General features: G+C 38.2%; 2 protein-coding genes and 1 long non-coding RNA gene across 7 annotated transcripts in view; 1 reads left to right on the top strand and 2 right to left on the bottom strand.

The window, feature by feature from the left end:
• Positions 1-707, bottom strand: part of apba2b (amyloid beta (A4) precursor protein-binding, family A, member 2b) — a 44,498-nt gene extending 43,791 nt beyond the window's left edge. For both annotated transcript variants that reach the window (XM_055044917.1, XM_055044918.1), the window contains exon 1: positions 524-707. The gene's annotated coding sequence lies outside the window, so the exon portion shown is untranslated. The remainder of the gene's footprint in view (positions 1-523) is intronic.
• Positions 708-3,383: 2,676 nt separating this feature from the next.
• LOC129369607 (uncharacterized) lies at positions 3,384-3,845 on the bottom strand. The gene is made up of 3 exons (XR_008606958.1): positions 3,772-3,845; positions 3,574-3,672; positions 3,384-3,460 (listed from the first exon to the last, which is right to left on the bottom strand). It is a non-coding gene; the product is annotated as an uncharacterized LOC129369607 (long non-coding RNA).
• Positions 3,846-6,019: 2,174 nt separating this feature from the next.
• The window catches only part of syt7b (synaptotagmin VIIb), a 107,851-nt gene continuing 101,368 nt past the window's right edge, over positions 6,020-12,502 (top strand). For all 4 annotated transcript variants that reach the window (XM_055045191.1, XM_055045192.1, XM_055045190.1 and 1 more), the window contains exon 1: positions 6,020-6,413. Coding sequence is in view for 3 of the 4 variants with exons in the window: in XM_055045192.1 (XP_054901167.1) it covers positions 6,368-6,413 (46 nt within the window). In the remaining variant the exon portion in view is untranslated. The remainder of the gene's footprint in view (positions 6,414-12,502) is intronic.

Below are 12,502 nucleotides of genomic sequence, written 5' to 3'. Positions count from 1 at the left end.
GAGATCTGGAAGAAAACAGGCAGAAACAGTTGAACACAATAAGGCGTTTAAACAAAAGGAAGCTGGCACACTTTAAACTGGGAGGATGTCGACAACAAGCACCACTTCAAAATGAATGAAGTTATGACACGTAAAATGCCAAAAGGGCCTATTTGCAACACAGCCTAACTACAAATCGATTATTTCAGGCGCAGACTGGACTGCGCATTAATGAATCACCGGGAAATGTGGCGATAGGTGCGAACAGCGACATATTTCAGCTGAGTTTGCCCATTAAAATGTAGGTAGGCTTCGGGAAGCAAGAAGCCTTTTTCCCTTCGAGCTCAGCAGCCCTGTTAATAACACTGATGCTGAGGACAAACCCACATAGGCAGAACGACCAGCATCCTCCTGCTTTCCACTCCCCTCGAGACACCAAGGGGGAAAAAAGCGACTACAGCATATATAGATACATACTATGTTATTTGTAGATTTCTCTCTCTCTCTATATATATATATATACGTATATATAAAGGAGCCTTACCTGGAGAAAGTCATACGTTTGTAAGTCCTTTCCTTTTCAGCCCGAGAGACGGGGCTGGCAGGCAGCGCATCTCTGCTTCACCGACAGCCAGCGTACGGAGCACAGCCGCTGATCACGGAGCCCCGGAACGAGCATAACACGAGGCGAGCCCACTGCGGCTGTCTGGTTGGTGAAAACAGCCCTGCGCGAGAGCCCCTCACCTCACCCCACGGCACGAGACGCACTTGGACGAAGATTAGCAAAGAATAATGTACTGTAGCGGTCCCAGTAAACAAACGTTTGAAATACCTTCAATCTGAGGCGGTTAAACGACACGGAGCCTCAATGGAAAACTTCTGCATGGGGCCTTCAACTTAATGCCTTCGGCCTAAAACATGGTGTGAGCTGGGGGGTATTATGTCTCTTCTACACAATACGGATTTTTGAGCTTTATCTCTCATTCTTTCCTGTATGTTTGAGAAGTCCCTCTCCTCTGGCAGCCATTTGGGGCTGCCTAAACGCTCACTCAAACAATGCGCTGCCCATTTCCACAAAGCTCCTCCTTGGTGCTGCAGTCTCCAGCTGAGCTTCCCCCTCACAGGGCGCCCATACCCTGCGCCTTGCCCACTGAGCTCCACCAGAATAGCAGCAGAAACACCTGGTGGAACTCTGTCCATAATGTAGGAATATAGTTGTGAGGGTAAGTGCTGGAAAGCTTCTTAAAGAGACAGAGGTCAATTTCAAGGTGCCATTTTTTTAAGTTATGTTTAATGTAACATAACTTGATTGAAGGTAACGTAATTGTCATATAGATTGCCAAATACACACTATCACCCCTTGAAATAATTTTTCAAGATTGATGCTGGTTGTTTTGCCCTTTCCAGATTTGGTCCCTGTTCCTAAATGTAGCTAATTGTCACTAAATTAAGTAATGATCCAATCTGCATATTTGTCACCTTGCATAATTAGAATTGGACTGCATGAGAGAGGAATTGATAGATGAGAGAGAAATTTAGAAAAACACACTATACAAAGTTATAAGTCACAATTATTGTTCTCTAAATTATTGTGTGTATTTTTATATGTAAAATGTATGTGCTGGCAAAGGAGCAAACTGATCCAAAGCCATCAAAGGCTAAATTGTACTCAATCGCTAGCAACTCACTGAAAATTTAGGCACAAATCAAATGTCCTCATTCTTTTTTAGCGATTTGTTTCAAGATTAGCCAATTCATTACTGTGGATCTTTGATTTTTGTTTTCTGATTATTTTAAGGTTTGCTTTTCAGGAAGGACATATGTTGTTGCAAATAGGAAAGTTAAAAAAGAAACCAAATCTGACAGTTCAACCAACATTTGTCAGTTTAGTATTTTAGACACAGGCCAACACTGCCACCTTGTGGTAGAAAGACAAGTGACAATTAATTTCAATGATTTTTTTTCTCCTATTTTTGATTTATGACTCTCTGCATTAAGATTCAATACACTATTAAGTGACCTCTTATTTTTAAGCTATTAAACTATTCTAACAAATTTTGTACAAAAATTAAATTGTAAATTGTTTTGGTTTGTATTTTGTTTCATTTTTGTGTTTAATTTTCTCATAATTTTTTGACTTTAAGGTTTTGCCATATTTTAATTTCTTTGTTTTTAATTTCCTGTTTAGTTTCTCTGTTCTGTTTCCTGTGCATTTTGGCTTAGACTTTTATATGACATTTTTCTGTTTTGCTTTGTAGCTCCTTTTGTGTTTTAGTTTGGCTCCCACTGTATTTATTTTAGTTTAGCATCTTTTTCCCTCTGCTCCCTGCTCTGCACTCACCCTCAAATTTGTGGCATTCCAATGATTATGCTCATCTTTTTCATATGCAACCAATCACACCTCTTCAGAAATTAAGCACCCTTGTTTGCTTGTTCCATATTGTCTTCTGATAAGGTTAAATGAACCTAATTGTCCTCTTTGTTGTCATTGAAACCATTTTATCACAGTGCTTCTATCTGTCCTTTTATCCCGCTTCTACACCACAGATTATGACAAGTCTCGGCTGTTTTGTATCTTTAAGAATTTTATTTAAAATTAAAAAAACATTTAAAGCCATTTTCTAAGTTAACTAATAGAATTTAGTTTTTATGAAACAAAATTAAGTAAAAAAAAAATCATTTTCTTGCCTTCAAAACTATTTTAAAATGTGTGCCAGAGGAATACAGTTGACTGTAACGGTTGGGATCTCCTCCGTTTCGTTCCCATAGATTTGCGTCCTGATCAGCCTCCGTATCCTCAGCACCTCGGCCTGAGTTTCCTTGTACCCACTCTCTGGCGTCACTGATGGAAGAAACAAAGAGCCACATTTTAGCCATCAGGGGAAAAAAAAGTAAAATCATAAGATGAGATTGCAGATGTATATATTTTTAAAATGGCCTCAAATCTAGTAACAGTATTTAAGGAAGAAATATATAGAATTTAAAAAAAGCAGAATATGCAGATTTTGATGTATTAGAATATTACTGAAAACTTGATGTATTACATCACTGACAGCTAATAAAATATTTAACACTATTTATTTCAGAAATTTGGGCTCCGTGAAAATTATATACAATACCTGCTTTGAAATTGGTATTTTTTTAAAAGATACATCTATTCTTACAAATAAACTTTATTGTGAAGCATATTCAAATAATTTAATGTCTGTGTAATATAATAGTAAAAATAAAATTAAAAAACGCTTTAAACAAGCTTCAACAAAGGAATATTTCTAACTTGTCATTATTGTTGCACTCTATATATTTCCAAAATTTCATCAGCATTACTGTGTGTTTCTTACCTGATCACTTCAGCGGCCCATTCGCCTCCTCTTCCTCTCGCCGCAGCATCAGCGTTTCCTCTGGCATGGTAGTATTTGTCACCGTTAATACAATTGGCTTGTCTCATGTGCACATAGGCTCGAGCCATATTATGTTTCTCCTATTCAGGAGAAAATACCAAACACTGTTTAGTGATTACAATAATAAAGATAACTTTAAATGTATACTGTAGTTATGAAGTGTTTGAAGCCTGAACAGAACAACACTTCAAACCTTTTGCAGCTTCAACAGGAAATGTGTACCACTGTGCTTCAGTTCCAGTGATGGAGATCAAAATGATTCCTGCCAAAAGCAGCTTCATGGCTATCGATACTGTCACACAGAGGGAGAAAAATAATAATAATAATTTGCAAACATTGGTGTCTGGATACACTGCTTGAGATTTATCTCTAAATTAAAATCTAAACTTACTTTACAGATGCAGCAGATTTCACACTAAAACCTGAACCTAAGAATGTCCTGCAAGTGATAACGATCGGTGTCTTTTATATTGTTTCATGACAAATCTGTGTTTATCTCAAAGCTGGGTTGAGACATCAAAAGTTAAGTAAACATGAAGAAACGCAGTTATTGCACAAACCCAGTACACAAGAAAAAAATGCAAGTGGTTGCAAAAGCCTTTTTTTATAATTTAAATTGGATCCTATCAATTGAACTGCAAATAAAAGACATAAAAAAAATTATTGTTGATATTTTATATGTCAAAAGGTTTTTTCACTTGGTTTTCAGATTCTGATTCATTTGAAAGAGCATGGCATCCTCCCAAGCTTAAAAAACAAATAATCCAAACACAAACACTACTGTGGTCAAAGTCAAGTTATAAAAAAAAAAAGAAAAAGCTTCTATTTCCAATTGTTGGACACACTGGGCTAAATGCTAAATGTCCTTCAATATGTCCTTAAATCAGCTGTCACAATGTATACATTGCTTTAACATAATAATTTGAGATTGTCAACTGGCCTCAGATCAGCTGATCCATCTTGTCTAACGGATTTGTATTTTTATTCATTGCTATGTTAACTGATTTAAGAAACAAAAAGATATTGGGAGACAATAGATGTGGCCAGTGAGCTTTTAAGGTAAACCTGGTTGTTCTGTTTGCTACGGCTGCTATGGCTGAAATTCACATCAGTTTGCATAATGGTTGACTTGTAAACTCTGACTGTTTACAAGAAACTTAAGACCACCATCAACAAGAAATCTAAAGACCAATATTTCAGTATTCAAAGTGAAAAGTCAATTGTTTTTTGTGACACTGACTAAAATAAATTTCCAGATTTTATTTTTGAAGTGCAATGGAAGAGCAACGGCTGACCTACAACAAACAAAAATAATAATAATAAATAAAGAAAGAAAAAAAATGGTTCTGTGGATGTACTTTGTTAAGCAAACTGTTTTGTTTCCTGAGTTTGTACAGCTTGCTCTGTGCTTTAAGCCAAGCATACAGAACAAGTGATCAGTCAAGGCCACATCTCACTGAAAACCTTTGGTCAGAACCACAAAGTTCACAAATCTAGAGTCAAACACAGCTGTCAATGGGCTGCAGGGCTGAGCTCTACAGGTCATTTGTCCCCACAGCCATCAGAATAAAACTATAACTGTGGGTAACTAATGACCTGGCTGATTGTTCTGTATTGTTTGTTGTTTATTGCGAACAACTACATGGTATAAATTGTGTCGTTTTGGATTTTCATTTGTGTGACCGGGAAGATATTATTGACAGAAAATGTGTTGCGCATGTCATATATTAACATTTTGTAATAAAGCTGCAATTCATATGTATAGTAGCCTCAGCAAATCATAGAATATTACAGGCATACTTTTATTTGCAAAAAGAAAGAAAAAAAAACTAATTATTGTGGGCTCACCTTTTTTTTATTTTTGTCACTGCTTTTATTTCAATTGCAAAATATACCTGTTGATTAAGACAAAATCTACTTCTTGCCTTCTCGCATATTAATATTCATTAGTCTCTGTTATTGGACAGTAGGAGTTGACACCAAGATGAACGCAGCTGATTTATGAGCAACACCAGAGGTCGCCAGAGAGCCACGTTCCACGCGTGGCTCCGGGCGAACGTGAATAGTGAGTAAATGCTCCTTATCGGCTGTGCGGGGCTATTGGCTGAAATGGCATCATGATGATAATGAAAGCGCACCGGCTGCTTGCAACAATGACTCCTATGAAACCGGTAAAACGGGCTCAGCACGTGAGCAACAGAATGAATCTAAAGCGCAACTTGGGCAGGTTGTGCGTAAAAGGCGTCCTTTCACAAATTCTCACACGAACCGCCCGTCACTGACTCTGTTCGGAAGCCAATGGCAGGATAAGAGGGGAATGCAGGTCTGACAACAAGAATTGGTGTCGTTCAGTTTTGAAGTGTGCTTTTCACCCGTTATTTCCAGTTGGGCTCAGATTTTGCGCGTCCCTTTTGGTGCCTAAATGAGCAGGAATCAGCTCTATATAAAAAATAAAAAATTAACCACACACACGAAAGCCTCAGTTTATTTCGGTTTAAATGTCAGGATTGGCCCCTGATTGAGGAGCTCCAAGTGAAGTCCGGTTGTGCCGTGATGAAGACCTTTGATAAAACGGCCAGCATCTCCGAGGGCGTGCGGATTCCTCGCCTCATCTCCGAGTAGACGACCTCCTACTGACTTACTTCACGTCACCCCACCCGTCTGCCTGGCGTCTCCTCCTTGAAGCCCTCTCCTCCGACCAGTCCTTTGAGCGAATCCGGGCTCAGACGATAAACATACTCGGAGAGAAAGCGGACAGAGCCACAACACAGACTCTAAAACCTCACCTAGTCTACCTGCTCCAACTGGAGGGGAACAGAGAGGCGGTAGAGGAGGACGCACGGCGCACAAGTGCAGGCGCGTCCCTGTGCGCCAGCTGAACAACGCATCAGGCGGGCAAAGAGAGCAGAAATCAATTGGAATAAGAGTTCACGTCGACAACACTGGAGAAGCGTGCAGCTTAGTTAGAAGACAGCCTAAATGAGTACATGGTAAGAAGAGTCATGCATCTCAACCAAGAAATCAGCAGCAAAGGTGAGCAAGAGATTCCACTATCGACTATTAGTGGATCATTTGAAACCATTTCCAGATGCAAAGCTTTTGCGTTGATTTCCAGACGCCCTTGAATGTGGCTATATATATAAGTCAGGTGCACGCATGTGTCTTTGTTTTTTTTGGGTTTTCCCCCCACCCCCTCAGCCAACAAGCTAATGGTAATTGATTTGACTGACTGTGATTGATACAGCGTGTGTGTCTCCACAACGCGCTGCAAAGCACAGAGTAGGAGTGTTGCATCAACTGAAGGTGGCAGGATAGTGCGAGACAGCCACTTGGGCACTTGTTGTGCTCGATTTGGACGCGCTGTGTTCGGGTCTGTTCCCATGAGGTGACTCGAGAACATACGCGCAAGGTCACAATGTTGGGAAGCCCTTGCAACGAGGTGTTAGTAGAATTTCTTTCTTTTTTTTTTTTTTTTTTTGCTATCTGTGATTGCAAAAAACAGACGTGTCATAGCACGGGAAGAATTAGAGAGAAGATAGTGGGTAATGACACAAGCCCCCTCTGCTATCATGAGAAATAATAGCTTTTGACGTATCCAGGAGTCACCCACTATCACTTTCCTCTAAGGTTTTGAAATGAGGTTCAGGTCACTGACTAACACCTGATGCTGGCGGAGATTTGCCTCCTGGAAATCTGTGTGGATGACGCAGCCCCTGTCTCATTATATACAGTTAAATTAAAAAGAAAGCATTGATTATTTTTAGGTCCACCACACCCAGTTTTATGAGGTCAGACATTATTTTAATGACTGATGTCCAGTGCATACTAATGCTTCCCTAAAATATTGAAATTCCCATAACTCTACTGTAAATACACTTGAAAATAAGTAAGAACATTCCTGTCGTTCTGTCACACATGGTAGGTGATATATCCCTCAGAATAGCACAAAGATAATAATATCATCTTTCTTTTTACTTTATTTTTTTTCACATTTTTATGCTGGGAGAGACTGTTTGCTCATTTTAACCAGCTGTAAGGATGCTGTTTTTAGTGAGGTGCTCCCCGTGTGGACAGTGGTGCCCTGTAAAGTGACAAGTTGCATCATATAAAATGTCTTACGACCCCATTGCCAGATACGAGTTCACCAGGGACAAAAGATGAGTCACCATCCGCGAGGAGAAATGATTTCATGATTACATGACAGATTTGGTCTGTGTGGTCTTTCCGTTGCTCGTGTTTCAGAGAAACACATTTTCTTCCCACAGTTAAACTTCAGGCTTTTCCAGGCCTTCATCTCTACTTGAACTCAATCTTCACCAAAGTCCTCCAAATCAGATTTGATGTCTCACTTAGACTGCCTTATGGGGGGGGGGAACCTTAAGTTTTGTCAGCTTTTACAGTGCGGGATGTCCGGAGGACATTCATGTAACATTAAGCCAATTTTTTGAAGTGAGGAAATGCAGCTGTGTCTATGTGTTTATGTCGTGTCTGTCAGCCTGTAGGAGACAGGATGGTTGTCTTTATGACTCTAAGCAAGAGAGAACTTTAAGAGAGAGTCATGCAAGTCAAACGTAAGGTTAAATATAACAACTGAGCCCCATGTCAGCTGTTTTATATCGCAAAACATTGATGTTTAAAATTTTGTACAAAATGTTCTTTTATTAGGAGACATTTTCAACAATTAGAATCTCTTTTGAAACAGATGGTTCTTTCTGCTTATAGGCTCTACACGGTGTCAGATTGAATCCAATCAATAACTCATGGTCATTAGGGGAAAGTTATAGTCCAGCCTCCAGCTTTAATTGTCATGTTACATTATCTTAGATAGTTGGCACCATACACTTTTCAGAAGAGATTGGGTTTTATTTTTTTGGAGATACTTTCATGGAAAGCATGTCTGATTTATCTAAACTCAAACTCACTGGTTTTTAATAGGACTGCACAGTGGAACATTTGTGAGCGCTGTTGCCTTGCAGTGATTAGGCCATGGGTTCAAATACCAGCCAGGGGTCTTTCTGCATGCATGCTCTTCTCTGGACGTGTGACCTGTCTCCAGGTATCATGTTCATGGCCGTTAATTTCTCTCCCTACACTTCCCAGTGAATGTGTGTCCAGTTATTTGTCTTGTGTGTTCATGTGTTGCCCTGTGATGGGACTGGTGACCCGTTCATCCTTGTCCAATGAATCCAAGAGATGGACACTGTACACCAGCATCCACGCAACAATAATCAATTGATGTTTAATGGTGAAGATCTGCAGATTAAAATGACACCAGAATAAACATCTCATCGGTTTTTGAATAGTGGTTAGAATTTAATAATATTGTAATCTGCCTGGGGTCTGGAAAATCTTTGTTCAGTTTGCAGCAGACATAAAGTTTCACTTCAATTATTCTGAAATCAAGCTAAAGACAACATTGTTTGAATTGTAATGCTTTGCTTTTCACATAACTTATCAACGTTGCTTTTTTAAAATAGTTTGTCATAGTTATTTGCCCTGTGAACGCAGGAGCAAGATTTATACTTGCTGGCAGGGTGACATGAAGACTGAATAACAAAAGTTGTAATTTGTTTGTTATCAATATAACTTTATATTCAACTGATGAGACAAGAGGATGCAAAATGCAGGCTCTTGAGATAAAACAATGTAAACAGTAAACTTAAAGAAAACTAAGAATCACATTTCCCTATTTGTTAAACATTATAGTTTTAAACGATCCTTGATCAGTGAGGGATAACTAAGTTTGGATTTGACATTTAAAAGTACTGTAGTTTTCAAGAAGGCTCTGTCTAAGTGGTTGTAACAGCAAAAGGAGCAGAGATATCACTTTTGTGTCTATTCACAGATTCAGTTCGGGATAGAAGATTTGAACCTGTCAGAGTAAAACTCCATTGTATAATCTTCTAGTTCATGCTTTACTGGACTCGCTTTAACAATTTAAGGTTAAAAATAACTGTTTAAACTCAATTTACAACATTACAGTTTTCTTTAGCTGGAGCTTTTTGTCAACACCTGTTGCTAAGACTTGTTTCCAAAACACCCTTACCAGAGTTGCAGTGATTGATGGTTTTTTTCTGGGCCAAGTGATGGGCCTTTGAATAAGTTGTTACAGAAAATATATCCAATTATGTCTTCAAACATTTTGAGTTTTGTGTCCTTCATCAATTATACAGAAGCTGACTTGTAGGTATTTGTATGAACAAATACCTACAAGTCAGGCTTAAATCTATTAAATCTATTTTCTAGAATGTCAAACAGGGTTTGTGAATTTGTGACTTTTAAAAAGGAAGAGAGGCATGTACCTTAATACCTGGGAGAGTTTTTTCTCTGATTTATTTTTGGTGTTGCACTGTTTGCTCTTTATTGAAACATTTGTGTGCTCATTATTTTATATTAAACTCAGCTTTTGTAGCAGCTGAGATAGAAAACGAAGATTTCCATACTTTTCAGAAAGAAAGGAAGAAAAACAACTAATAAAAAAAATAAAAATTCCTTCACATGAACTCAGTTTGTTACCTAAGGTTGAATCCTCCCTTAAAATGATTGGAGTTACGTTGGAGTTATGTTGCCTCTCTATAGTTGTACATGTGGGATCTTGTGACTAAGATCCCACATGTTGCTAATCTTGTCTCTTTTCCCCCTAAATTAAATTAGTTCTGTTTAACCATAACTAAAATCTATTTGTTAATCTTATCTTTGACAATTAAAAAAATAGATAAAAAATAATTATGAGTGTATTTTCTTATTCTAGAGAGGGGGTTTTCAGTTTTAATGTATATATAAAAATATCTAGAGTTTTGGATTCTTCAAAGAGCTTTTGGACATCAGCATTTTTCTGTACTATAGTTAGTTTGGTGGTGCTGGAGTAAAGAAACTGTCCAGGTGTTAATGTCAGGTCTAAAAAATTCCTATGGCGTCGTGCAAAAGACACTAATTATGGAGCTGGTACATGAGCTGTCAAGAGATAACTGCCTAATATTAGCCGCATTCAGATTCAGCTAGAAATGTGTAATTAATTTCTAAACTAATGGACTGAAATCTTATTAGTGGTTTAAGACAAACTGGGCGAGAGGGAAGTGAGACAGAGCAGTAATTACCAGAATTGGAAACAAAGGTATTTTTATACCCTGTTTAACTGTGAGCCATAATGTTGGGACGGAAGCCACTCACATTTAGTCTCAAGAGAAACAGATATCTAGCGACTAGAGAGGAGAAATATTCCCCAGCTCAACTTTCATATGCACATATTTATAATCAAAGATGAGCATGATAGAAGACCCCATCAAAATGGAGACTTGCTTATAAGTCAAAGTGGCAGAGCCAAAGAAAACACTCGATGTATCATAGAGTGGGACTCAGGTTATCTTCCTTGTGCTGAGAAAGAGTCAGAAAATGAATTCCTCAGTTTCGTGAAGCTGTCACATCAGTTTTCACTTGAAGTGTGGAAGCTTAAAATGAACGAAGTGAATCCAGACTTCCTGGTGAAATACACCATCTGGTTTCTTTGGTCTTTAGAAGCAAATGAACTCCTCAAAATAGTCCAAGCATTTGTAGTTACAGTATTAGTAAAGTTTTGTTGTTAGTATATCTAATCGGAGATATTTTCACCAAAAATCTTCCTTGTCAAACATAAGGTTCCTATACAGTCTGGAAAAGTCTAAGAAAGCATGGAATATAATTTGTTCTTTGTTTCAAGTCTGGATGAAAACAGAAGAAATTTTTGTATTTTCGACCCAAAAAATTTGAAAGTGCAATAGAGAGAAACCTAACTAAAAAAATGTGTAGTGACCCTTAATCTGGATGATTTGGTTTTCTACAGCTTCTATATCTGGATATACTGCGAGAACAGATGCTTGCAAGCTATAAGTTTAACTGAAGACACACTTGATGAAGCTGTTTTCTGCCACTGTTTCATCTGGCTTTGCTTGGAAATTAGAATTTGTGAACCTCGTTAAGCAAGCACAGACATATTTTACAGCTGCTTTGCTACTTTGACAGAACAACTGGTTTTTGTCACTAAACTAAATATAAAGACTGATGTTTTAGCTAGCTTGTGTTCACAGATTCTCTGGGAAACAGGAAAATGAATGTGAAAGCTCACACTGTCTTTTTGACGCTGTGAAGGCTGCCAGACGGCTCTCTTGCAGGTCTTGCAAGTTGGCAGCCCAACTGAGACTAGCAGAGACGACTCTGCCCTGGTCTGTGAGACCTTTGCAGTGATGAGTCCAAGCCAGAGTGAAACCAAGGCAGCTCTGTGGGCAGCTTGCTGAAATACACTAAGGATGTTGCCTTGGGCTTAATTGGTGAAAGTCAGTACCCCTCATTATCCATTTAATTGTATCTGTTCTGTTCCTTTCAAGGCCCTGCAGCCACTTTTTTAAGGAGATGCAAAACTAGTTAAGTTCTTAGAGAGAAACCTTCTGACATCATGGTCGTACTCATGTTACAGATGAAGCGGGGAGCTGCTCGCTTCTGCAGAAAACATATGTGTAGGCTAGAGCTGCTGTACCATTACATGTGTGAAAACACCCCATCAAGAACCATCGTTTTGCACATCAAAATAAATATTTGTTCGACTGCAATGTTTTTACGTATCATTTCATATTATTATTGCATGAGAATAAGCTTTTACTTTCAGAATGTGCTCGATTTGACACTGATTTGCTTTTGTTTGGTATATTTTTGTTTTTCAGAACAACCAGGCAAGCAGCCAGTGATTTACACATTTAGGGTTTCCTTTAATCATGTATTTGTCATCGAGACAACATAGAAATAAATAACTGTTTTTAGAGTTCTTCTTTCAAGTTTCTACAATATTTTGACAGTCTTCAATTAAGAAGATGTTATTTGTTGGAGCGAGTGCACTGTTTAATTTAGAATAATGAAAAAAAATATTAACATAGTCAGACTGAGGCTTAACATGGATTATTAGATAAAAGTAGAGAGCGACATATGGTCATTAAAATCCAGCCTTAGTTAAAAAATCAGAATTCCTGCTTAACATACAAATAAAAATAAGGTGACATCCCTTATTGTGCTGACATCTGAGCAACAATAGCACATCAACAGGTCTGTTGATGCTTCTGTAACCATTCATTCATAAAATGCTTCTTTATTTCACT

The sequence above is a fragment of the Poeciliopsis prolifica genome, unplaced genomic scaffold, assembly GCF_027474105.1.
Source record: "Poeciliopsis prolifica strain line A6 unplaced genomic scaffold, Auburn_PproV2 SCAFFOLD021, whole genome shotgun sequence".
NCBI classification, from domain to species: domain Eukaryota; kingdom Metazoa; phylum Chordata; class Actinopteri; order Cyprinodontiformes; family Poeciliidae; genus Poeciliopsis; species Poeciliopsis prolifica.
This window is presented reverse-complemented; position numbering and strand designations above follow the sequence as displayed.